General features: G+C 40.5%; 1 protein-coding gene across 3 annotated transcripts; it reads left to right on the forward strand.

Moving 5' to 3' along the window:
• LOC308080428 (uncharacterized protein) lies at positions 1–27619 on the forward strand. Of its 3 annotated transcripts, none has more exons than XM_080422304.1 (7): positions 1–144; positions 18131–18290; positions 24135–24281; positions 24849–25022; positions 25802–25944; positions 26084–26187; positions 26350–27619. In XM_080422304.1, exons 2-7 carry the CDS (start codon positions 18131–18133, stop codon positions 26474–26476), a joined length of 855 nt encoding a protein of 284 aa, XP_080278430.1. In that variant the 5' UTR covers positions 1–144; the 3' UTR covers positions 26477–27619. The 3 variants fall into 3 exon arrangements, with proteins under 3 accessions (XP_080278430.1, XP_080278428.1, XP_080278429.1); XM_080422302.1 differs by lacking the exon at positions 1–144 and adding an exon at positions 17689–17812; XM_080422303.1 differs by lacking the exon at positions 1–144 and adding an exon at positions 17711–17816.
• Positions 27620–27699: the final 80 nt, after the last annotated feature.

Here is a 27699-nt window from a genome sequence, read left to right on the forward strand (position 1 = left end):
TCTCTCTGCACACACATAGTAGCTGTACTTCCAGTTGCAGGACGGTGCTCTAAAACAGTGAGAAGGCCTCTGAGACGTTGCTCTGTGTCTGAGGATGTTGTGTCTAAATGCTGCTGGTTGTGATCATAGGCCTGGCCGTGCACTGTGAGTATTCAATGTCACTAAACTAACACATCACTCACTCAGGGATTTTGCTGCCTGACACTTTCTAGCTGTAGCAACTAAAAAGGTCACCACAGCATTAACCCAAACATTGACAACATCTCTTTTTAATATAATAATTATCATTTAGTTTAGAGTACCGGTAGTGTGTTTACAGTTAAAGTCTTTGTGTGTTATTGCTTTGCATCTGCAAAGTGCAATGATGAAAGTGGTGTTAAAACTGTATGCTTATGATTTCACATTGGTTTTAATAAGTCAGTAAGGTATTACAGGTACAAGTATTTTACACACAAGTATTTGGGTATCTGTCTAGAAAGCACTCTGTCCTCTCACCATATTGACAGGATGAGGTTACAGTAAGAACATTGGATTTCTTTACAGAATGCACTCAACTTTCAGTTCATCTGCTAAGATAACTCTTGTGCAAATGACCATCCTGTTTGATTACAGGGATGTCATTTACCGATCGGCATGCAAGGGCTCACTGCAGAAATGTGATGTTGTTAAATATGCTCCTTTTAGAACACACCACTGATCTATATTCCTCTGTAAACTCGTCATCTTAGACACATTCATTGCTTCATGTTCATACAAGACTCTTCTCAGTTTGCTCCACTTTAATGTGTGTCATGTGTTGCATACGTCATCTGCTGTGTACACCACAAAAACATTCTTCATTCAGTGAGTCATCATTCCAGCCTGCTGCAGCCAGAGACTGGAGCGACCCGCAAAAACCTTTACAACTGGACAGAATTAGCTTTAAAAGACCTCTCTGTTGCTGTCCCTCAGACAGTTAGCCCTGCTTGTTTTTATTTGTGCTTTGACTTTAAAAAACAATGCAAATGCTGTTAGATAAAGAAAGAAAGAAAGAAAGAAAGAAAGAAAGAAAGAAAGAAAGAAAGAAAGAAAGAAAGAAAGAAAGAAAGAAAGAAAGAAAGAAAGAAATGCTGCCATATCACAAGCTACATCATCAATCATCCAGTATTGTTTCACTAATAATGTAGATGGTAATATTTTATGAGCAGTACTGAATGTGCTTGATTGAAGACGGACATATTGTGCATTGTTACAGGCAGCTGTAGTTGTTTCTTTTTTCCTGTTCTTGCCTGTCTCTCCCCCCCCCCCAGATACTGTGTGTGTGTGTGTGTGTGTGTGTGTGTGTGTGTGTGTGTGTGTGTGTGTGTGTGTGTGTGTGTGTGTGTGTGTGTGTGTGTGTGTGTGTGTGTGTGTGTGTGTGTGTGTGTGTGTGTGTGTGTGTGTGTGTGTACCAAGAAAAGTCTTCAGAGTATGATGCAACACGTTTAACAAAGCACAGCAGCAGATTCTCAGTATTTCAGTTTTGTGTGGGTGTAAGAGCTTTGAGCTCATGGATAAAACCTCTATCTCATGCATGTCACGCTCAACAGTGTGAGCTTGCTACTAACAGTACATTCTGTGGATGGGCGTTTCAAATTTCGTATAGGGCTCATCTGTTAATCATTATGTAGTGAAACATTGACTGGCTAGCAAGACTAATCATTATCATCTGCACAGCCCTTGGCCTCTATTGTAGCCTCAATATTTCGGTGGTGTTTCCTCCTAAAATGTTTGTCCCCCTCCACCACCGAAAACAAAAATATAAATGCACAAAATGTTTCTCTGTGAGCGTGTCCCCCACATAACTCGAGAACTGTCCAACCGATCGAACTCGACTTGTGTATCGCCAAGGACTGTAGAGTGGGAAGTGGGTGGTGGGTGGTGTGTGTGTGTGTGCAAGCTTTTGTGTATTGTACATTGAAGTCCATCCACACCACATTGCTGTGGACTTAAAGACCTTTCAGTGGTCATTGTGTCAGTATGCAGGTTAAATAGGATGCCAAAGCTCTCTGCTACTGCGCTCTGATCCAGAGCCTCAGACACGACTAGAACACACAATAAATAGTATATACAGTATAACCTGACCCTGTGACATCATCACCTGATCTGCTGCAGACACCCTGCCTCCCCCGCTCACAGATGGCCCCTAGACCAAGGGTTCACAAACTTTTCAGGCCGTGACCCCCCCAAAATAATCATATTGAACTGCAGGAACCCCCCTCCTTGACAAGCACTTGGAATTGTAGGAGTTGAGGCATTACATTTAGTTTGACTCATTTCCACAGATAAATATTTGGCTATTTTCACAATGTTTGCCTCTTTCTTACGTAATATTTGACAATTTGGCCAATTTGGTTAAAAATGTAATTGCAAATTGCAAATTGTAAAGAAGTGTGCAGATACCCTGTGTTTACATGTACAGTATAGCCTACTATGTGTTGGTTTGTTTACTGTTGACTAAGAAAACAATGTTGCACATTAAGCTAATCATCTGTGGACCACCCAAAATCATTTGGGGACCCCCCTGTGGGTCCCGACCCCCAGTTTGGGAACCACTGACCTAGACCATACCCGGCTGCCACATACATCCCAACTTTAAATTACTATACAGAATGACTGACACAGCAGACAAACCTGACACTACTGGCTAGCTGAACCCATTCATTTCCACTAGTATTGTAACAAAATGCTAACGAGCTTCAAGTGGATATTTCTCAGTAACTATTTAATGGTTTTCAGCTATTTGTGTGATATGGTCTTTACTTTCGGCGAAGAGGTTTGGTGTAGAGGGAAAAAAAGAGCAGACCAAGTACTGAGCCAAAGGTCAAGTTTACAAGGTATTGAGGGTTTAAGTGGTTAAATGTCTGAAAACACACATTTAACATGAATGTAGTGGGGGTCCCTGCTTAATTTCTCTCTCAGCTAAGGGGTCATTGGCCTAAAAAACACCTTAAAATATTTTAATATTTGGTGCTTTATGTTATGTGTTATGTACTGTGATGCACCTGCTGTGACATTTAAATTACTAAATAATATTTGTAGATGGTATGGAAATTATAATTATTATATTATTTATTTAAAAATATATTTTTTAATGTTTTTTTCTTTTTTTAAGGCAGAAACACTTTTCTGTGGGTGATTTTGTTACGTGTGCAACATTTGATGGAATTAAATTGTGGGTTCCAATGATGTTTTTACATTGGTTATAATATGTACAGGATCATGTACAGTGATGTTCATTATTGCATGAAACCCCAACAGGGTGACATTTTACCCCAAAAATACTATTTTATATATATATATATATATATATATATATATATATATATATATATATATATATATATATATATAGAGAGTAATTTCATGTTTTATTAGATACAAATTTGTGTAGGCTACACAGTGTAATTTGAAGGATTAGTGTTTCTGTGAGTGTTGATACAATGTGAAGCTGTGTCTCAAGCACACATTTATCTAGCTATATGACTTGGATAAACTGACATCCATGCTTCACAACAGCAGTATGTTGAGAGAGGATCACAACACAACACAACACAACACAACACAACACAACACAACACAACATCCTCTCTCAACACACTGCGTAGTGGAACATGGATGTCAGTTTATCCATTTCCTTTTATCTCAAAGTGTAAACAGAGGGAGGTGCTGCTCTCAGCTCAGTGCACACATCAAAGCAAAGGTCACATCAGGACACGTTCTGTAGAATAAAATAGCCTAATGTATGTTCAGTATTTCAAAATCATAAAATGAGAGTTTGAGAAACATTCATAGCCTGTATTGTATTTTCACATAATTCTTTACGGTTCTAAACAAGTGTTTTGTTTTTCCTTAGGCCTGTATATACAGTCAGTGTCAGATGGGGCCAGTGACCAGGAGACCTTTACTACCTACCAGGGACCCATTGTTAATGTACTGTGAGTACAAAGTCTGACCACTAGGGTTCCCATGTCACTGGCAACACATTCTCACTTGGAACTCATCAAATAAGGCAGCTTGGTCACATGACCAGGCGTCACCAATGACCTCTAGTCACTGGTGTGTTTTGATGCTGGCCCAGCGGTGACGCAATCCACTTCTATAGAAATCCCACAACATCATCATCTACATGCCCTTAGTAGTACGATATACAAACAATCACAGCATCACATTTAAATACCCATGTAGTATAATATAATTATGTATATTGAGTCAATTCATTCAGCATTTTTATTAGTAGCCTAGTAGTTGAAGCAAGTTTCACTTGTTACACAGACGTGTTGTTTTGTGTGTTCCTGCCTGCAGGGCGTGCAGGCATTGAGTGAGAGAATGCCTATGAGATCATATTACGTCATCCACTGACTAAGCTGAACTAAACTTATTCGAATTTCAATGCTTTATTATTTTTTATATTCAATTATATTTGAATATTTTATATAATATATAATGATATAAAATAATTTATAGTTGTACAATATTAAACACCCACGTGCACACAAAAATGCTATAACAGGCTAAACAAAATAGTGAAACCAACTATATTAGTTAAGGGTTATAGCTTTCATTTAGGTTCATTTTCAGGTTTTTTGATAAGAGGAGAGTAATATATATTGGGTCTCTCTCTCGTCGTGACCCATCACCTCTTTATGTTTGTGCGTTCCTGCCTAGTGCCTGTTTTTGCTTCGGTTTCCAGCGGTGTCGCGCAGGGAACACAGCTGACCTGCAAGCCCACACCGTTGTGGGCTTGCAGAGGCGGAACTACAGCTTAACTGCATGCTGCACACGGACAGAGAAAAGCAGAGCTGAGCTCCTCTACATTACAGACGGATAATGTTACACAAAAGCTTTCGCTGTTGTCATAATTATTAAAGTTTCTTAAATGTAACTTTCAAGTGAAGTTTATGGGGGGAAACTTTAAGGGCTGAACCACAGTGTGACCAGAGTGTATGACACACACACACACACACACACACACACACACACACACACACACACACACACACACACACACACACACACACACACACACACACACACACACACACACACACACACACACAGGCGTGCGGCCGAGCATGCACAACACAGACACATTTGGTGGTGTGGCAGCGACAACTTTCTGTGTGGTGTGCATGCACTCAAACTTTATTGTTGATCATGCGTGACACGATGAAAGCATTTGTTTTATTAAAAAGATAAAATAGATATTTTTAAACTACATTCGAATTGCAATTTTAGCATTCGAATGTTATTCATTCTTTTCACATTCTGATTATTTTCGAATACCGAATTGAGTTTTGACAGCACTAGTTTGGAGTGAGAATGAGTTGACTCTGACCTTATATACCCGTATAATTCCTTGAATAGTGACAACTAACAAATAATCACACAATTCAAGCTCTTCCAGTCCTTCTAGAAAATGGGAGCTACAATATTTTTTATGTCGATTTTTCTCTGGAACTTGATATAAAAGCATTCAAATGATGCAGATCAGGTGATCTTCACATCACAAAAATTAAATGCCGTCACATCACAAGCTACATAACATCAACCAGTGTTGTTTCAGTTACGTAAAGAAGGTGATGCTGACTATGAGCAGTATGTGCTTGATGTGTCAAGTCAGCCATATTGTTCTTTGTTAAGGCTGTAATGTTGTGTGTTTTTTCTTGTTTCCTGTTCTCATGTGTCTCTCCCCCAGATAACCACACCGCCTCCCTTCTTACCAGTGGACGGTTTAACCCCCTCAGCGCGCTACCCACAACGGGCAGTCAGGTGGGCACAGCACTCAAACACACTGCTCGGGTTTTAAGGCATGTGTGGGTCAAGAAAGCGCCAAGACATTTTATCATACATGCTTTACTGTACAGTCTGTAACCTAAAGTACAGTATGTGTGCATGTATTTACATGTAATAATAATAACCACAGCTGTAAATACAGAGGAGGGGCCCACATATTTGATATTTGATTGACCTATATATACAGTATGTGGTGGCAGATGTGAAACGTGTGTCGAACTGAAACTAGCGTAGAAGTCGTCTGCCCGGCCTGAAAGGGGTGTAGCAAGGCCCTGGGTTTTAAGAGAAACATCTGTAGTGCTGTGAAGGGTCCCACGGGAAGGCTTGCATACCACAGTATGAAGTAAGGTTTGGGCCTGCCAGAGGACAGAGAGAGTAGGGAATTGTGTCAGTATGCAGGTTAAATAGGATGCCAAAGCTCTCTGCTACTGCGCTCTGATCCAGAGCCTCAGTACAACAGACAGACACGGCTAGAACACACAATAAATAGTATATACAGTATAACCTGACCCTGTGACATCATCACCTGATCTGCTGCAGACACCCTGCCTCCCCCGCTCACAGATGGCCCCTAGACCAAGGGTTCACAAACTTTTCAGGCCGTGACCCCCCCAAAATAATCATATTGAACTGCAGGAACCCCCCTCCTTGACAAGCACTTGGAATTGTAGGAGTTGAGGCATTACATTTAGTTTGACTCATTTCCACAGATAAATATTTGGCTATTTTCACAATGTTTGCCTCTTTCTTACGTAATATTTGACAATTTGGCCAATTTGGTTAAAAATGTAATTGCAAATTGCAAATTGTAAAGAAGTGTGCAGATACCCTGTGTTTACATGTACAGTATAGCCTACTATGTGTTGGTTTGTTTACTGTTGACTGAGAAAACAATGTTGCACATTAAGCTAATCATCTGTGGACCACCCAAAATCATTTGGGGACCCCCCTGTGGGTCCCGACCCCCAGTTTGGGAACCACTGACCTAGACCATACCCGGCTGCCACATACATCCCAACTTTAAATTACTATACAGAATGACTGACACAGCAGACAAACCTGACACTACTGGCTAGCTGAACCCATTCATTTCCACTAGTATTGTAACAAAATGCTAACGAGCTTCAAGTGGATATTTCTCAGTAACTATTTAATGGTTTTCAGCTATTTGTGTGATATGGTCTTTACTTTCGGCGAAGAGGTTTGGTGTAGAGGGAAAAAAAGAGCAGACCAAGTACTGAGCCAAAGGTCAAGTTTACAAGGTATTGAGGGTTTAAGTGGTTAAATGTCTGAAAACACACATTTAACATGAATGTAGTGGGGGTCCCTGCTTAATTTCTCTCTCAGCTAAGGGGTCATTGGCCTAAAAAACACCTTAAAATATTTTAATATTTGGTGCTTTATGTTATGTGTTATGTACTGTGATGCACCTGCTGTGACATTTAAATTACTAAATAATATTTGTAGATGGTATGGAAATTATAATTATTATATTATTTATTTAAAAATATATTTTTTAATGTTTTTTTCTTTTTTTAAGGCAGAAACACTTTTCTGTGGGTGATTTTGTTACGTGTGCAACATTTGATGGAATTAAATTGTGGGTTCCAATGATGTTTTTACATTGGTTATAATATGTACAGGATCATGTACAGTGATGTTCATTATTGCATGAAACCCCAACAGGGTGACATTTTACCCCAAAAATACTATTTTATATATATATATATATATATATATATATATATATATATATATATATATATAGAGTAATTTCATGTTTTATTAGATACAAATTTGTGTAGGCTACACAGTGTAATTTGAAGGATTAGTGTTTGTGTGAGTGTTGATACAATGTGAAGCTGTGTCTCAAGCACACATTTATCTAGCTATATGACTTGGATAAACTGACATCCATGCTTCACAACAGCAGTATGTTGAGAGAGGATCACAACACAACACAACACAACACAACACAACACAACACAACACAACACAACATCCTCTCTCAACACACTGCGTAGTGGAACATGGATGTCAGTTTATCCATTTCCTTTTATCTCAAAGTGTAAACAGAGGGAGGTGCTGCTCTCAGCTCAGTGCACACATCAAAGCAAAGGTCACATCAGGACACGTTCTGTAGAATAAAATAGCCTAATGTATGTTCAGTATTTCAAAATCATAAAATGAGAGTTTGAGAAACATTCATAGCCTGTATTGTATTTTCACATAATTCTTTACGGTTCTAAACAAGTGTTTTGTTTTTCCTTAGGCCTGTATTTACAATCAGTGTCAGATGGGGCCAGTGACCAGGAGACCTTTACTACCTACCAGGGACCCATTGTTAATGTACTGTGAGTACAAAGTCTGACCACTAGGGTTCCCATGTCACTGGCAACACATTCTCACTTGGAACTCATCAAATAAGGCAGCTTGGTCACATGACCAGGCGTCACCAATGACCTCTAGTCACTGGTGTGTTTTGATGCTGGCCCAGCGGTGACGCAATCCACTTCTATAGAAATCCCACAACATCATCATCTACATGCCCTTAGTAGTACGATATACAAACAATCACAGCATCACATTTAAACACCCATGTAGTATAATATAATTATGTATATTGAGTCAATTCATTCAGCATTTTTATTAGTAGCCTAGTAGTTGAAGCAAGTTTCACTTGTTACACAGACGTGTTGTTTTGTGTGTTCCTGCCTGCAGGGCGTGCAGGCATTGAGTGAGAGAATGCCTATGAGATCATATTACGTCATCCACTGACTAAGCTGAACTAAACTTATTCGAATTTCAATGCTTTATTATTTTTAATATTCAATTATATTTGAATATTTTATATAATATATAATGATATAAAATAATTTATAGTTGTACAATATTAAACACCCACGTGCACACATAAAAATGCTATAACAGGCTAAACAAAATAGTGAAACCAACTATATTAGTTAAGGGTTATAGCTTTCATTTAGGTTCATTTTCAGGTTTTTTGATAAGAGGAGAGTTATTAGATATTTTTAAACTACATTCGAATTGCAATTTTAGCATTCGAATGTTATTCATTCTTTTCACATTCTGATTATTTTCGAATACCGAATTGAGTTTTGACAGCACTAGTTTGGAGTGAGAATGAGTTGACTCTGACCTTATATACCCGTATAATTCCTTGAATAGTGACAACTAACAAATAATCACACAATTCAAGCTCTTCCAGTCCTTCTAGAAAATGGGAGCTACAATATTTTTTATGTCGATTTTTCTCTGGAACTTGATATAAAAGCATTCAAATGATGCAGATCAGGTGATCTTCACATCACAAAAATTAAATGCCGTCACATCACAAGCTACATAACATCAACCAGTGTTGTTTCAGTTACGTAAAGAAGGTGATGCTGACTATGAGCAGTATGTGCTTGATGTGTCAAGTCAGCCATATTGTTCTTTGTTAAGGCTGTAATGTTGTGTGTTTTTTCTTGTTTCCTGTTCTCATGTGTCTCTCCCCCAGATAACCACACCGCCCCCCTTCTTACCAGTGGACGGTTTAACCCCCTCAGCGTTCAAACCACAAAGCACTCAAACACACTGCTCGGGTTTTAAGGCATGTGTGGGTCAAGAAAGCGCCTGTAGACATTTTATCATACATGCTTTACTGTACAGTCTGTAACCTAAAGTACAGTATGTGTGCATGTATTTACATGTAATAATAATAACCACAGCTGTAAATACAGAGGAGGGGCCCACATATTTGATATTTGATTGACCTATATACAGTATGTGGTGGCAGATAGGAAACATGTGTTGAAATGAAACTAGCGTAGAAGTCGTCTGCCCGGCCTGAAAGGGGTGTAACAAGGCACTGGGTTTTAAGAGAAACATCTGTAGTGCTGTGAAGGGTCCCACGGGAAGGCTTGCATACCACAGTATGAAGTTAGCTTTGGGTCTGCCAGAGGACAGAGAGAGTAGGGAAGAGGTCACCATTAAGAACAGTCAGTTAGACGGCGTATGAGCTTTCCTGGCGTGAAAGGATTGCTGATGTCTCCAGATGTTTACGTGATTCGGGAAGGAACAAGATTGTGTAATATATTGTGTAATAGACATGAGGGCGCCCCAGTTCTGGAAGGAGGGGTCTGGAAGTATCTGTGAACCTTAGAAAAGGATATATAACGTAGAGAGATTGAAGAGAGATTCAGAATCAGGACTAGGGAGCTGCTTATGATGCTTGCTTGCTTATTTGTGTAACCTGCGTGATAATTAAGTCATCTTTGATATAACCTACACTGCGGACTCATGAGAGACCAGGGCCACTGGACCGCCATCATGTTTATACACAATATTTTGATCCATGTGCACAACATAAACCGATGTTTGAATATGCTCTGTTTTACATTGAGCACAATACTGCACCAGGACTGAATTAAAATCTATAATATATTGTAAAAAGTGTACAATAGTCTACTACAGCTTTCAGTCAAATGTCATGTATTCACACAGTATTAACAAACTTTCCATATTGCATTGCTTTGTTCTTTCTTACAGCTGTAGTGTTGTGTTTTTCTTCTTTCCTGTTCTCTGTGTCTCTCCCCCAGATAACCTCCCCTGCCCCCCCCCTTACAGCATTCTCAAACGTTTCGCTGCTGCCAAAAAACCCTGCAAACGTGTGTGTGTGTGTGTGTGTGTGTGTGTGTGTGTGTGTGTGTGTGTGTGTGTGTGTGTGTGTGTGTGTGTGTGTGTGTGTGTGTGTGTGTGTGTGTGTGTGTGTGTGTGTGTGTGTGTGTGTGTGTGTGTGTGTGTGTGTGTGTGTGGTGGGTGGGTTTTACCCAGAAACAAGGGAACTGTCCGTTTAACTCAAAAGTCTTCATAGTACGATGCAAGTATGTAACACTTCTAAGAAAGCACAGCAACAGATTCTCAGTACTTCAACCTTGTGTGGGTGTGAGAGGTGTGAAGCCTGCTTTGAGGACATGGCTAAAACCACTAGCGCATGCAAGTGCATCACACCCAAAAGCGTACATTTTCTACAGTATGTTCCATTGATAGGATGCTTAACGGGTTAATCAGTCAAAATTCTTTGTCTATTAATCATTATCATCCATATTTATGCACAGACCTTTGCCGTCCCAAAAGTCTGTGCAGGGCCCAGGCATCAGGATGTCTTGGTGCTATTGTCTCTGCAGGTTTAGAGTTACAGGTATTAAGTAAACACCCCATGTCAAAGTCATATTGGGAATACAGAATTAGTTTGAAAATATGATGTAGGTATATCACTTTCTTTCCCTGTGAAATGACACCTCAGTCATGCATGTTACAATGGAAGTTTGTTTACCTCAGTCTATAGCCCTCCCCCCCCCCCCAAAAAAAACAACAACAACAAAAAAACAATAATAATAATAAAATACATTAAAAAAGAATAATGGATGAATAAATATATAAATAAAAAGTTGGAAGTCATATCAAGATCATTATAATATATTGAGTAGTGTTTTATAATTGAATAAAGAAAGACTGGAAGAAAGAAAAAGTCAGTGCTTGCAGTTAGGGAGTCTAGCTCACTGATTGATAGTAAATACAGTTCAGTCAGACAACTCTTAGATTGGATTAGAATATATATTTATTAGCAAGCTTGAGCATGGAATAGAAAGCATGAGGAAGCATGGTTTGGCGTCAGGCCTCTGAATCCATTCATCCCCTGTAAGGATAACATTTTAATGAATGTTACATGCCAAATAGCATTTACAGGGAATGAATTAAACCCCCATGGGGATCTAGAAACAGAGCCTACAGGTGGATGCCGGGGAGGCGGGTGGGATGACTTTCATGGGCAGCAGCAGTAAGCAGCGAGCAGCAGCAGGTAAGCAGCGAGCAGCGGTAGCAGATCTCAGCAAGCAGCAGCAGTAACGACACACGTCGGCTCAGCAAGACAGGGCAGCCAGAGTGAGCAGGTAACAGCACAGTACCTATAACCACCCGATCAGGAGGAAAGAGCATGTGACCTAGTCACCTGATCGGTTGCCCCAATCCCTTGAGTTGCCTGGCCTGAACTAGCTCCATAAACTGCGCCTCATTTCAGTCAGACAACTCTTAGATTGGATTAGAATATATATTTATTAGCAAGCTTGAGCATGGAATAGAAAGCATGAGGAAGCATGGTTTGGCGTCAGGCCTCTGAATCCATTCATCCCCTGTAAGGATAACATTTTAATGAATGTTACATGCCAAATAGCATTTACAGGGAATGAATTAAACCCCCAAAACAGCAAGAACCCCCAAAACCGCCTGGGAGCACAGAGCCTGACGCCGGACCAACCATCTGTGAGAATGGTGGAGCTCCATAATTTAACATGATATAATGACTGAGTTCCTCATCATAATTTTTTTTTAAATTTAACTAAACAAATGCAGCATGCATCCATGTGTTCAGCGAGCCTGATGAATCCAGGTACCCGCTGATCCCTGAATTCAGGAGTCCTAGACGGTATCCTAATATGGCGTCCACGCTGTGCCGCACCAACTCGGATTCGAAGAGGACATTCTATATTTATTTCTTTTTCAAAGAAATCTGCTATATATATACACATATATATATAATGAGTCATCCTATGATGAATGATAACTATTGTTTATCATCCATAATAAATAAAGTGTACTGACTATGTGTGTAAAGACGTGCTATCTTTACTTAACATCTGAATCAGTACTATATATATAATATATTAGCCTGACTGCATAGTCATAAATAGCCCAACATTTTTGAAACCCAACATATTAAATAGCCCAACGCCATGAAGTCACCAATAACTAATCCCCAGCCATCCACCCGATCTCAAAATTAAGCAAAGAATATTGCGGCAGCAGCTTTTTTATTTAAGCAGATTTACACAGCGTGCGCACTCATAAGCTTTTGGGCATGCAGAATTTCTTTTTTGTTAAATCTAATGTATCTAGTGTAAGCTCCTGAGGACCATCGCCCCAGGGATTTGAGTGAAGCCGAAGGCACAAGCAGCGCTGCAGTTGTCGCTGCTCCAATGCGAAGGGAGTGCGCTGTGTAGACACTTGGAGAAAGCCCGCAGCTTGAGCAGATCTCTCTCAGCTTAGCCGTAAACCAGGATCTGGTCATCGGTTTGCCGCCATCGGTGAGGAAAAGAGGATCATTTGGGGCAGAAACCGGCCTGGTTGCCAGGTAGCTCAACATAGAATTGAAAGGACAAAATCAGAATTATTCCTTGCGATGATCACAGGAGTTCCTTTACACCACTTGTCAGTTTTAGAATGTTTCAAATACACCGTGAAATACTCATGCTCTATGGTTAGGTCTGAAAAACAGAGATCATGCAGAGGATTGAATGCCAGTGATCTAGTAGTAAATTCTCCACATCTCATAAACCCATAGAAAGCCATTAACAAGACTGCCTCCACCATTTTATCCACATAGGGCGTGTACACCCGTGATCTTAATTTGGAAACCAGCTGTTGCACCAAAGTGATTGTAAGAGGTAAGCGTTTGTCATTGCCTTGGAGTCGCTCTTTTTTGAGACCGTTGAGAAGCAGACGGATTGAAGGATTTCCTAGAATGCTATCTACTGATGGGTCTTGGCAACGAAGATGGAACTGAATGCCGGCTATTAAAGCCTTGATGGACTGAGGCTGCAACTTGCGGGACTCAAAAGAGTGGACTATAAATGCGCATACCATAGGGATATTCACAGGTAATGGCGGGCAAGCAAAACGGGCACAGAAAGAACAAAAGAACCACCATGCAGAATCATAAGATTTTAATGTGCTTTTTGCTAAACCATTTCTCATGTATTTGGCAGCGGAATTCAGCAAGGACAGGAGAGGACTTTCGATGCCTAATCTAGGATCGCCTGGTGGAACCCTGGGCAAGGCAGGCCGCTTGGCTTTGCGTCTGGACACATTTTTTGGAATTCCTGGAATTTGAATCGAGACAGAGCGTCAGCTATTTTGTTCTCGTACCCTGGAATGAAAACGGCGTGCATAATGAAATTACCCTTAATGCACGTCCAGGTAAGACGCCTCATAAACTGATTAATTACGGGAATTGAAGAGCGCCCCTTGTTAATTATATGCACAGCGGCCTCGTTGTCACACAAAACTGTGATCTTTTTCCGGGACCACTGGCTACCCCACAGTAATGAGGCTACGACAATTGGGTACAATTCAAATAACGCTATTGATTTACTATCCTCTGGCATATCAGCCATTTCTTTAGGCCAGCTTTCCGCGAACCATTCTCCATTGAAAAAACCCCCGAAACCCACGGAAGGCGCGGCATCTGTGAAGAAATTAATTGACGCGGATGTTTCTGATAACTCATTATAAAAGAAGGAAATGCCGTTCCACTGATCTAGGAACAGAGACCAGAATCTTAAATCTGACTGGCTTCCTTCGTCTAAAATGATAGACCCCTGCAAATCTTTTGTCGTTTTGGACAAATCTAAAAGTCGGGAAATAAACGAGCGCCCTTGTGGGATAATCCGCATGGCGTAATTTAGATGGCCGAGAAGAGAAAGCATTTCCTTTTTTAATACCGAGGCTGCCGAAGTGAAAGACTTGATAATATCCCTGATCCGAATCAATTTCTCTTCAGGAAGAGAGGCTTGCATGAGGACACTGTCCAGCATGATGCCCAAAAATTCTAGCCTTGTACAGGGCCCTACTGTTTTCTCCTCAGACAGAGGAACTCCAAATTGTTTGAAAACATCTCTTACTATTGAGATGCAACGCGCCGGAGGTGACCCGGCGAAATCCACCACTAGAAAATCATCCAACAAATGCGAAACGAAAGGTAATTTGTAGGTGTTGGACAAAATCCAGCATAAGGCTTCTGAAAGAGTGTCAAAAATCCGCGGGCTGCTCCGACAGCCAAACGTCAATTTAACGGCAAAATACAATTTGGACCGCCATCTAACCCCGAAAATATGCCATTGGGAAGGATGTAATGGCATGACTTTAAACGCGTCCGTAATGTCCGCCTTCCCAAGCCAAGCGCCCTGTCCTGCAATTTTTAACATTTGAATGGCATTATCTACTGTGGCATAGAATAAGGAAAACGGGGCCAGAGGAATTAAGCTGTTGATACTCGGGACTGGCCCTTTATGAGGGGCTGACAGGTCCACGATTAAACGCTTTTTTCCTGAATATTTTCTCGTGGCAATTCCAATGGGGCTAACCCTAAATGGGTTAAATGGTGATTTAGAAAATGGACCTATCATGTACCCCTTTTTTATCTCTTTCTCCAGGAGCTCGTCTACCACTAGCGGATCCTTAATGGCGGATTGTAAATTTGGACACACATGTGTGGTTTTTGGAAGCCAACATAGACCAGCTAAGAACCCCTGCACTAGTCCGGTGATGAGATAGTTGACCCAGCACTGGTTCGGATGATTTTTTAGAGCCGTAGAAAGAGCAGGGACGATCACAGGCGTAGATGGATGCAAATCATTTATTTGGCTGATTTTGCAGCCGGACGGACCCTCCTTGGGCACACAGACCGTGGGTGGCTGTCTGCGCACCAGCTGCAAATATGCATATATTTACAATTAACAAATGTGCAGACATTTTCATTGAAATTAATACATATGGGTGTTTTTGAGCCTGGAGCATAAGGCACCTGTCTTTTGCTGGGACCGAACGCTGCAGCTTGATGGCCGAATGCCGCAGGTTGCTGGCGAGGAGCCCGGCTTTCGCCCAGGGCCAGGAACGCAGATTTTGGGCAGAGATTAGAACGGTGGCTGAACGAAGAACATATGGTGCAGGAGATGGCTTGATGGCCCGTGAAGTGCCTGCTGATCAAGCCTAAATCTACAACTGCCCAATCGATTCTCTGATTAAATCTTTGTATGTACATAGCTGCTTTGGAGGAGAAACTTTTGTGATATTCAAAAAACAACATCCCTCCATAAGACAGCGCTAAATCTGCGATAATAGACAGGTAAGTATCTAACTCTACTCTCCTATCAGGATATACTTCACAGATCGTGTCTCTGTACACGCCGAAAGCTACGAAGAATTCAGCTAATGTAAGAGATTTGGATAATCTTGGATCACTCTCCTTAAGAATAACAGAAAAATCGCCACAGTCCACCATTCGTTTCTCTGAAGAATCTGCTGCGTTAATAAGAATTTTGATGAGGTTAACGTCCTGCCCTGTTAAAGCAAGTAATGTATAACTTATTAATCTCATAATTAACCCAACATAATATATTACGGATATCGGTGCAGCCTGCGTACCTTCGAGTATCTGGGTCCTGAGAGCATCAGGAATAGCCCCTGCTGGGGAAAGAAACGCTGCTCCTACTGCTGGCGCCGGGACTGCAGTTCCCAGGTTCCTCCTGGGTTTGACTGCAGGATCGGCTGCTGACGTCATCGTGACGAAGGGAGTCGCTGCGGAAGTACCTGCACTGCTATCGACCTGGGTACTGGCTTTATTTTCCAGCATGATCAGCCTTTGAGTCATGCTGGATAATGATGATTTGATATCGGTAAGCGCGAATAACACCTCAGCATTCTGCTGAGGGGCCGAAGAAGCGGTGGTCGGAGCTGGAGAGGCCGGAGGAGGGGCAGATGGAGGAGCAGAGGAGACCGAAGGCAGAGCGTGAGCTGGAGCAGCAATCTTCCGCTGCTTCGGCGGAGCCTTGGCACCTTTCCCACCGCTTGGGCCGCGCTTTTTCGCCGGAGCTTTCCCCTTCTTGCCTCTGCCGGTTTCAGTTTCTGGATCATCAGCCGGACTTTGATCTTTTTCTAGCAGAAACTGGAACAGCTCCTCATGGCTAAACCCGTGAGGAACGGGTATATTATTGACATACAATGCCTCCAGGATCCGCACCACTGGCCAGTCGCCCAGCTGTTTTTGGACTAGCCGGGAGCTACGGCGCCGCTGATCAGACGCAGAGTCGATCTCTTTGGCCGGGGGACCCGGGATGTCCCCAGGGGGGAGGGACGCGATCCCGGTGTCTGGAATTTCCTCCGTACCCCGTTCGCTCCCCGTGTCCGTGGAGGAGGAGGACATGGCGAGGAGGACGAACAACCAGGAGAAGAATTTATAAGTTTTCATGGGCAGCAGCAGTAAGCAGCGAGCAGCAGCAGGTAAGCGAGCAGCGGTAGCAGATCTCAGCAAGCAGCAGCAGTAACGACACACGTCGGCTCAGCAAGACAGGGCAGCCAGAGTGAGCAGGTAACAGCACAGTACCTATAACCACCCGATCAGGAGGAAAGAGCATGTGACCTAGTCACCTGATCGGTTGCCCCAATCCCTTGAGTTGCCTGGCCTGAACTAGCTCCATAAACTGCGCCTCATTGGTGGGTTCTGAACCTATAATTGTTTTAATGAACTAATGAACTCGTCAGTTAAAGTATTAACAAAATAATTATTCTTGTCTATTACAACTGATGTTGAATATATTCTTATGAGCTTGGGTTCAGTCTTTAACGTGTACTCTTAAAGTTGGACAACATACGATCCAGTAAAACGGCAGATCCTGTGTAATTTAATAAATAAAGCTTGGACTAGGAGATCCACTCTCTGTGCAGATCAGTGCTACGCAATGATGACATACATTTACCACACTGTGAGGAATTTGATATAGAATGATAACTGAACTGCTATATGAAGAAAAACCATATGACACTATCATGAACACAACTACATTTTACTTATACTTATTCTTATTTTTACTCTATAATCTCTTTGAAATGACTTTATTGGTCAAATGTTTGAGGGTTCATCTGAGTTTCCCCTCCCAGCATTTCACATCTAAAAGCCACAACTCTGTTTGTCACGTCATCACCACGCTTACCCATACATTATGTGGTTAAGGGTCTATTGGTTGTTCTGCACTGTGTGTGTAGTCTGTGTGCATGCACCTGCATGCAAGTATGTCTAAAACTACTTGCTTTGGTTTGACAGTGTCAGAGACCTTTCTGCAACAGTGAAGCCCAATGTAGGACAACAGAGATATCGGACAAAGTGAGTAAGATAACATTTAAGAATAATGTTTACATATTATTTAGAAATACAATGCATTATATTTTAATCACTTAATGCATAATATTGATATGCACATTATTAACATATACTTTTACTAACCACTTCAATCCTGTACTTTGTTGTACATCAAAGAGCGTAAATAACCAATCTACAAGCTCACACCGTTTTGCATTGCTTGTAGATCTGCTATTTTTTCGCCAAATGTTCACCTACAGTATTATGTCAGGCCCAGAACAGGGACGCTAGGGTTCACATGGTTAATTAACTTGAGTCACTTTGTTTGTGTCGTTCATTAAGATGTCTACAGATACTTCTGACAAGCCAGGCACATCAACACGTGTGAGGTCTGGTGGAGGAGTCAGGAGGGAGAGGCAGGAGGAGAGAGGAGAGGAGGAGAACGTGGAGAATGAAGGAGCAGACAGTCTGAGAGACCACGGCTCTGGCTCACAGGATCAAGGTTTACTCTTACAATGTTTCTCATGTATTTATATTCATTTTTAAGTTACCCTCTTTGGGTCCTAAATTACAGAGACTATCCAGCCACTCTGGCATGTAAAACAAATATAATTAGGAAAGAACTTCCTGATTTTTCCAATTTGTCATACAATATTTTATTTATTCGTTTTTAAGCGATGAAGCCGTTTTATGTTCTTGTGTGTTGCGTTGCCACCTTCAAAAGTGTAAATCACTCTAATATATTAGTCAAAATATGATAATGATCAATAGATAAGGCCTAAGAATGTTGACAGTTAACCTATTAAATGTTCACAGTTGTGAGCATGACATGACTTAAATCCTAAAAGAGACATTATGTCTCAGAAATGTGTCAAATTCCTAATTGACACAATAACAAGTCTTATGTACTTATTTGTGAGTACTGACGACTCATTTGCTATTTTTGTGCTTTTTGTGTCAGCTCCCATCGTACTCTGAATACTTCTGAGTTGAGCACGCCAGGTCCCTTGTTTCTTGCTAAAACCAGACTTATCAGAGTGGAAAACACATCAACCTAATCTCACCTTTGCACTGAATGAGAGAGCAAATATTATTCGGTAAGAGAGATTTAAATGAGAAGAATTATGTAGGCATGAAAAAATGGCGATTTCTCCGATGAATGGAATCGTGTAGGTGAGTGGGCATTGGTTGTTTCCTACGTGCGCAAATGCCTGACTCCACAAGTGACAGTCGCACTGCATGGCATGCTACACAGGGAGTCACTCGTCAATGAAATAAGTGAAGTGTCAGATGTTGTGGATGTTGTGAAAGCTGTCAATTTAGTCAAGAACAGTGCTTTGCAAATCCCTGAGAAACTGTCTGACTGTGCACAGCGCATAACCCAAACTGAACTTTGGGTGCTCATATCATATCCCCCGACGGGTATGGTCTAGTATATATATATTCAAATATTTGCACAACTTTTCACGATTTTGTATGTCTGCCATTTCTTTTAAGCCAAAGTCTAAAATAAGTGGTTTAAGTGGTTACATAGATGCATTCCCGGTTTTAATGGGTTAAACAGCAGAGATAGGATAGATTGATAGGGTTATTTATTTAGCTGTTTTAAATTGTCCCAAAATCTAAAGCATTGGTTATCAAAGTGGGGTCCGGGGACCCCCAGGGGTCCTTGAGGGGGTTCCAGGGGGTCCCCAGCTAAATGTGGTAATACAGCATCACAGTCATTCTAACCACTTCATCCATTTATACGTTGGAAAATAGCAGATATACATACCTGTTCGATTAATGCACGACATTGTTTAATACAATTCAAAATATTACACAGGTTACATTACTCAAAAGTAAAATTACACAAAATATTCCCAGACATCTCCCCCCAGTATGATAAGTGTAAATCAGCAGATACAACTCTACTGCACAGTTATGCCCTGTGCCCCAACCTACAGAATTTCTGGATAGAGATATTCAGACTATTTTCCAATATACTAGAGGTAGAGATAGATCCAGACCCAGTGTTAGTCATCCTGGGAGTATCAGAAGGGATGAAGAAACTACAACTATCTCAACAACGCCTTCTCTCATACGGCCTTATCGCTGCAAAAAAATTGATACTCTTATTTTGGAAGAAGAAAGAGGTCCCCACAATCAAACTCTGGCTCAACGAGATGACAGAATCCTTACATTTAGAAAGAATCAGATTTATACTCAAAGACAAACTGAAAGATTTGGAAAAGATTTGGAAGCCTTTAGTCTCCTTTCTTAAAGGTTGAAAGGCTAATCCTTGTGGATGACCCGTGTCGCACGTAATCTGGGGCAGCACTTCTGGGGAGGGGGAAGGGAGGCGGGAGGGTCCCTTTGTTTTTTGTTTAAGTTTGAGTGTATTCTTTTCATGTTACCCGTCTATTTTGTGTATATGTCTGTTTGTTTTTGTTTAAAAAAAGGAAGCAATCCATATATATGAACAGAAATGTATAATCTTACCCTGTGCTTCACAATAAAAAGATTTGAAACAAGGAAAATAGCAGATATACAAGTTCACAGCGCGCCACTTCGTACCACGCAGCAAGCTTGTACATTTGCTATTTTTGAACATTTTTTTTAAATCTTGAAAGATTTTGAATAATTTAGATTTTTTTAACACACATTTTCTCTTCTGGGGGTCCCTGGCACAAAACATTTTCATATGGGGGTCCGAGACCAAATACATATTAATTTGGGGGGTCCTTAGCATGAAAAAGTTTGAGAACTGCTGATCTAAAGGAATGGATGGAATATCAGAATCATCAATTTGCACTTATTGGTTACTGTATTATATGGGTTGATGTAGCATATAATATATTGTAGGCTACAGCTGACAATATAAAAGTATTTAAACCATATACTATGTCTGCCTTGTTGGAAATCTGAATTATAAGGAATTGAGCTACAGTATGCCACTCTGTGTAGTCTGCTCTTTAGCTGCACGGTCAATACACAGAATTCTACAAAACAATATATATAATTATATAAATATTATTATTTATTTATTTTTGACCGTTTTCATCTCGTTGGGGCACGTTTTTCAGCTTCACCCTGCTGAGGTCTGTCCACAGAGCAGCCTGAGGAGGAAGGAGCAGTTTACGCTGTCTTGCTTAATATACTATAAAACATATCTTAACACTATTTTCTATATGTGCATCATACAATCTGACCAACTTGATCTTATGATTTTAATCATGGTTATGATTACTATGGTTAGAATGTAACAGATGTCTGTGTAATTGTGTTGCTCTTATCAGTTATATGATACACAATGTTATCCATGACTACTGATGTACTAATATAGTAGTCTAGTAGGCTACATCAGAGAAGCTGCTAGTGTTTGGGGAAGGAATTTTAGTTTGCTACAGTATGTCACTAAATTATATTTTACTCTGATAGGATCTGCTATACTGTACATTTCCCAGGGTAGATTTTCAAGCAAACCCTTAAACTGTTTTTGGGTGAACTATCCCTTTAAGGCTTAAAGGGATAGTTCACCCAAAAACATGTATTTTTTCTGTCACCCCATGGAGACTTGATTTCATGGATTTTTTTATTTTTTTTGTCTCATTCCTAAGCCAATAATTTGATGACCAGCGGACCGGTAGGCATCGGTTCCGGTAGGAGACACAAGGAAGACGCTTTGTGTCTCCTACCGGAACCGCTGCCGGTCATCAAATTATTGGCTTATAATGCGAAAAAAACTAAAAGATATCCATGAATTCAAGTCTCCATGGGGTGACTAATCGATAAAAAAAAATCGTCATTACGGAGCCAGGCTGCCAGCATGGCTCCGTTTTGATATTTTCATTATTTTTCTTCTTCTTCTTCTTCTGCCACTTTTCGCAGTTCTGGCTGAACCGTGCATACGCTTTTTACGAAACTCGGCCATATGGTAGATGGTCATGAAAAACTATCAAGAAATAATTCTCACAATCTTTCGTCAAAAGGTGGCGCTATAGCACTCAATTGAAAATGGCAACTTTGAACAGGTACAACTCATGCCTTGTTTGACCTACAGCCATGAAACTTCCATACACATATGCGTCTCCTCATGCTGACTTTTGACCTCTGACCTTTAGATCTCCCACCATTTTGAATTATATGAAAAACAAAAATCTCCTCCTGGGATTTTTGAGTAATCTGCACGAAACATTTTACACATGAACTTTGGACCTATGCCGACAAAACGGTGGGAGCGGATTTTTTCTAAGTGAAAAAATGAAGCTTTAATGAGCCAATGAATATTGCAGTTTTATGACAATTATTCATCTGCCCCTAACACATACATGCAGACTCACTTTTCTTTGAAACTTTGCGGTAATGTAGGGGGTCATTCCAAATATCACTGAAACCAATCTTACTCCAATTGGTCAAAGGGGGGCGCTATAGCAATTCTTTTAAATGCAAACTTTAAACAGGCAAAAGTCATGCCTCGTTTGGCCGACAGCCATTAAACCTGCTTACACATGTGCCTTGACTCATGAGGAACACATCTATCACGTTGACCAGTAAGCTCCGCCCTTAGATTGTCCGCAATTTTGAGCAGTTTGAAAAACACTTAAACCCAGGATTTTCCAGCTATTTGCGTGAAACTGTATCATCTGTCTGAGCTGCTTTTTCACCAGTTCAGGTCTGTCGGTCCAATGGTTTCTCGCTTAATTGTTTGCCTGACAACCGCAAGGTTGCCGGTTCAAGGCTCACTTCATGCAGACTTCATTTAAAGTGCAATGCAAACAACATGACTGTATCAATGAATTCATGTGCAATTGATAAAGATAACCTGAAATGCTTATTTGGGAGTATGTTTTTTCAATGTATGACATACTTCATTCTGAAAATAGCCGATCTACAATCTCACAACTTTTCAGATACCAACGTTTTGTGAGCTTGTAGATCGGCCGCTTTCTCTGGTTTCGGTTTCGAGGAGACATACAATTTCTCTATTGGTAAATGGTTTGTGAACGAGTGATCTTAGTGTTAGTGAAACAGGGGCTTGGTTCATGACAGAAGGCAAGAGTTTATGATCTTCAACAGACAACATCAGCCTGGACAAAGCTATAGCACTATAGGTAGCGTTGCAGCCTGTCAGTCCGAAGGTTGAGAATTCGAGTCAATCGAGGCAATAGGATGAGATGTCCAATCAATCCATTCTGTTTTCATCTCTCTCTCTCTTCAATCTATTCCGTTTCCATGTCTCTCTCTCTTCAATCTATACCGTTTCCATGTCTCTGTCTCTCTCCAATCTATTCCGTTTCCATGGCTCTCTTGCTCTCTCTCTCTCTTCAATCTATTCCGTTTCCATGTCTCTCTCTCTCTCTCTCTCTCTCTCTCTCTCTCTCTCTCTCTCTCTCTCTCTCTCTCTCTCTCTTCAATCTATTCAGTTTCCATGTCTTTCTCTCTCTCTCTCTCTCTCTCCAATCTATTCAATTTCCATCTCTCTCTCTCTCTCTCTCTCTCTCTCTCTCTCTCTCTCTCTCTCTCTCTCTCTCTCTCTCTCTCTCTCTCTCTCTGTCTTCAATCTATTCTGTTTCCATCTCTCTCTCTCTCTCTTCAATCTATTCCGTTTCCATGTCTTTCTCTCTCTCTCTCTCCCATCTATTCCGTTTCCATCTCTCTCTCTCTCTCTCTCTCTCTCTCTCTCTCTCTCTCTCTCTCTCTCTCTCTCTCTCTCTCTCTCTCTCTCTCTCTCCATTCTTAGGCTTACGCGTAGTATTTCTTGAGGTTTGGGGTAGGCATAGTTTTACTGAGGTTAGGGTTAGTGAGGGTTTAAATTGCTCATTTGTTAATTAATTGCATGGTCTTCTTTCTCTCAAGTTCAGTCTTCTATGTTTCTATGGCTTATTGTGCATATTACTTATCATTGCTTCTTTCTTTCTTCTCTCTGCAATCACTGGCCCGTATTATTGCTGCTTGCAGCTATATTTTTAAGTTGTTCTCTGGTTACAATGAGACAGGAAACAGAGAGAGAGAGAGAGAGAGAGAGAGAGAGAGAGAGAGAGAGAGAGAGAGAGAGTAGGGGAGTGACATGCAGCAAGAGGTCTAGCTGGGAATCGAACCAGGGACTCACTGTCAGACATTACAGCCCATGTGGTATACGCTCCAATTATATGGACAATTATCAGGACTTTTTGAGAAGGTCACTCATTGTAAAGGTGAAGACATGTTTTAACTACTTGATTGTACATCAGACATATGAATGTTTCTGCAGAAATTGAAGATGAAGGGGTTCATTGCACCAAATCGCTTCATTATATACTATTCAGTGTTCTTGATCAACATTGAAGCTGATTGTATTAACGATGAATTCTTTACTATCTTCCAGTTGTCCAGAGAGAACTCATCCTCCAGAGAGAACTCAACCTCCAGAGAGAACTCACCATCCAGATGAACATCGTCAGAGCGTGTGGAGTGATTCTTACGCTGCTGTTTGCTATATTTGTAACCAGAACCGTAGACATGGTCATGGACTGTGAGTATAACCCTTCAGTAGTTAAAGGGATACTTCACTTTCGGGCCGGGGAAACATTTAAAAAATATATTAAAAATAAATGAAAAAAGTTATGGAAAATTCATGGCCCCCTCACGCATTAGAGTGTCCTACTAATGCGTGAGGGGGCCATGAATTTTCCATAACTTTTTTCATTTATTTTTAATATATTTTTTAAATGTTTCCCCAGCCCTAAAGTGAAGTATCCCTTTAATAAATTCATTCATATATTAAAATATATATATTTCGAATATTTAAAAAACACGCTTCTCTATTAGTCGATTTATCAAATAAGTAATCAATAGAATACTCGCTAAGAGAATAATCAATAATTGCAGCCCTAATACATTTACAACATTAAAATGACACTTGCTTCACTTTTGATAATATGTGGGTTCACTAGTACTTTATTCCACATGTTGAGACCTATTCACATAGAAACACACCTGATCAGGAACGTTGAGGTTTCTTCTTTTCAAAGCTCCTTTTACTTGACCTCATTATGAACGGTAACATCTGTGTTTATTGTCACCTGTTGGTCCTTTGTAGATAATTCAACCAAAGAGTTACTGTCCAACCTGACCCACGAGAGAAATCATTTCCAGACCAGATATGACAACATGACCCTCCAGCGGAACCACTGGCAGACCAGACATGACAACCTTACCCTGAAGATAACCCAGTTAGAAAGAGAATTAAACCAGTTTAAGGGAGAGGCAGCAGGTGAGAGTTTACAAACCATTTTTGAAGGAATAGTGTATTATTGTCTCCACCAGGCCGAAAGGTCCCTGCGAAACTGTGCACACACACTCCCTGGATGCCAAAGCCGAACCTTTGCCCCAAATATTTCAGATTGGCCTGTTATAGCGCCACCAGGAGGCCAATTATTGCTAAACACATTTACTCACATTACTCCTACAGATGTTGTCCAAACATCACGCAAATCGGTACACAGTATCTCTATAGTCATGTGATCAACAAGGACTTGTCCAATTTTCCATATTCCATCCTGATTGGCTAAGATTGGCTTCCAAAGTTTGTAGGATTGGTTCGTTTTGAACAAAATGCCTCAAATCATGAACGCAGCACATGATATTCGGGAAATTGTGCACGCACATTCCCACTAGGCCGAGGAAGAAATTCCACTTGAACATTTTCAAATCAGCCTCATGGTGGCGCTATTTTAGGCCGAGTTGCTGTCTTAGTTACCAGTGTCAGTGCAGGCAGTGCAAGATAGATTTTTTACTCCTGTTACAATATGTCATGTTGAGACACAGGGAGGCCTGTTTAGCCTTCTGTAATGCAATTTGATGAGAAGCAGTTAGTACATAATACTTGAACATTACATACATCTGCTAAAAGAGATGCAGAAACACCATTTATACAGTTCTAATAATATTAGTTGACAATTTGTTTTAATCATAATTAATTCTAAAATATTCCTTAGAATTGATTATCAGTAGATTGAAAATCCATCACTAAAACTCCTGTTTGATGTTCAGTCAAGTCGTGTCCCAGTGGATGGCAGGCGTTTGGATGCAGCTGTTATTACAGATCTACTGAAAAGAAAACTTGGGAGGAAAGCAGAGAACAATGTCTGAAGACAGGAGCAGATCTGGTGATCATCAACAGTAAAGAAGAACAGGTTAGTCCATCTGTCACTGTGTGTGTGCCCAGGTGTCCATCATCCACATAGACTAGTGTAATGTAATTCTATTATTATCATTAAAACCTGAATATATCAGAAGAAATTAATTATGGCTCAATCATCGACAAATCTTCAGGAATTCATCAGGGAATTGTACCATGCGGGTGAAGAATCATGGATTGGGCTGAACAATACTTTTGGAAAATGGACATGGCTGGATGGAACACAGCTGACAGCACGGTGAGACATTTTAGAAGTTTTTTCTATTGTAATGCTATAAAAGTCACTGTACTGTGTGTGAGTGACTGAGTGATATTTTCTATTGTAATGCTATCAAAGTCACTGTACTTTATGTGAGTGACTGAGTGGATGTGGTTAAAATACATGACATTTACTCTGCAGGTACTGGGCCAGTGAGCAGCCTGTTGATTTTAAAGACTGGAACTGTGCAGAATACCGGCACAGGGAAGGACAATGGGCTAATGAGTTATGTTCACAGGAAAAAAACAACTGGGTCTGTGAGAAATGATGTTCCTCTTAACTGCATGATGAAACTGCAGCTTAATGTAATGCTTTTGGAATTTAAACAGTTCTTTGTAAAGAAGTACAAACCCATAATCATATTAATACAATTCACCAAATAGTATGACTTGGTGGTTATTAATTTACCTTTAAACACAGTATATTTTTACACTATGAATTTGGAACTACAGAACATATAATTATAATGCTGTTTAAGGGCCGGATGTTTAAGGGCAATGCCCCCCCAAATGCCCTGACTGCCCCCCTGGGGGCGGGGGGGCTTGTGAAAGTTACTTTTATCTCATGATATGAAATGTGAGCTTTCCATAATCAAAATAATCCTTAATCATATTCCATCATGTATCATTGCACAATTCAAATAATCCTCTGCCCTGATTTTCCATGGGCAGTGTTGCCAGATATTGCGAGAGAAAGAGGCCTAGGAAAACAAGCCCAAAAGAACAATAGGAAGCAGTATTACACAAACAGCCGGAAAACAATGGAAAAAAAAACGCAAAAAAAATTGGCCGCCGCGCTTCGCACGCCGCAGAGGAAGCCGCCCCCCCAGCATTTATTAATGCCCCCCCCCCAGTTAATAATTTCTGTATCCGGGCCTGGATACAGTTCAGCATTCAACAACATCCTGAACCTTCTGACAGACAAACCCCAGGTCACAAATTATGGCTGTTTAGATGCAATTTAATTACATTAACTTTCTTTTATTCTATGATGGAACATATACTATTTTTTACGTAGTTTTTTTTTATTTTACTTTTATTATGGATTTTAGTTTATTATTATTTGTATTTGTATTGTTTATCTTATTGTGGTCACACTGACACGGCTTAAAGTACTATAATTTCACTGTCTTCAACATCTGTATTTTACATGCATGCGACAAAACAAATATATAGTTTTGGAACCCAGGTTTTTATTAACTTGTAAACTATGCAGTGGAAGTGCACTCTCATGTTACTTGACAATTGTAGTATTCCAGTCAATTATTCTGCTGACCTAGTGCCTGCTAAAACATATTTGAAGGATGTTGAATGTATATTCTCATGGGCTCATGTCCAGAATATAACGCATACTCTCAAGGTTTGAAGGGTTTACTGTTTGTTGTCTTGTCTTTCCTGGCTCTCTCAATATGATCCTGTAAAAGAATAAATAAAGTGCTACTTACAATTTCATTTCAATGGTCAGCAAGTAATGTTTAAAAATACTATCATA

Source organism: Gymnoscopelus braueri, assembly GCF_963280865.1.
Source record: "Gymnoscopelus braueri genome assembly, chromosome: 24".
NCBI classification, from domain to species: Eukaryota; Metazoa; Chordata; class Actinopteri; order Myctophiformes; family Myctophidae; genus Gymnoscopelus; species Gymnoscopelus braueri.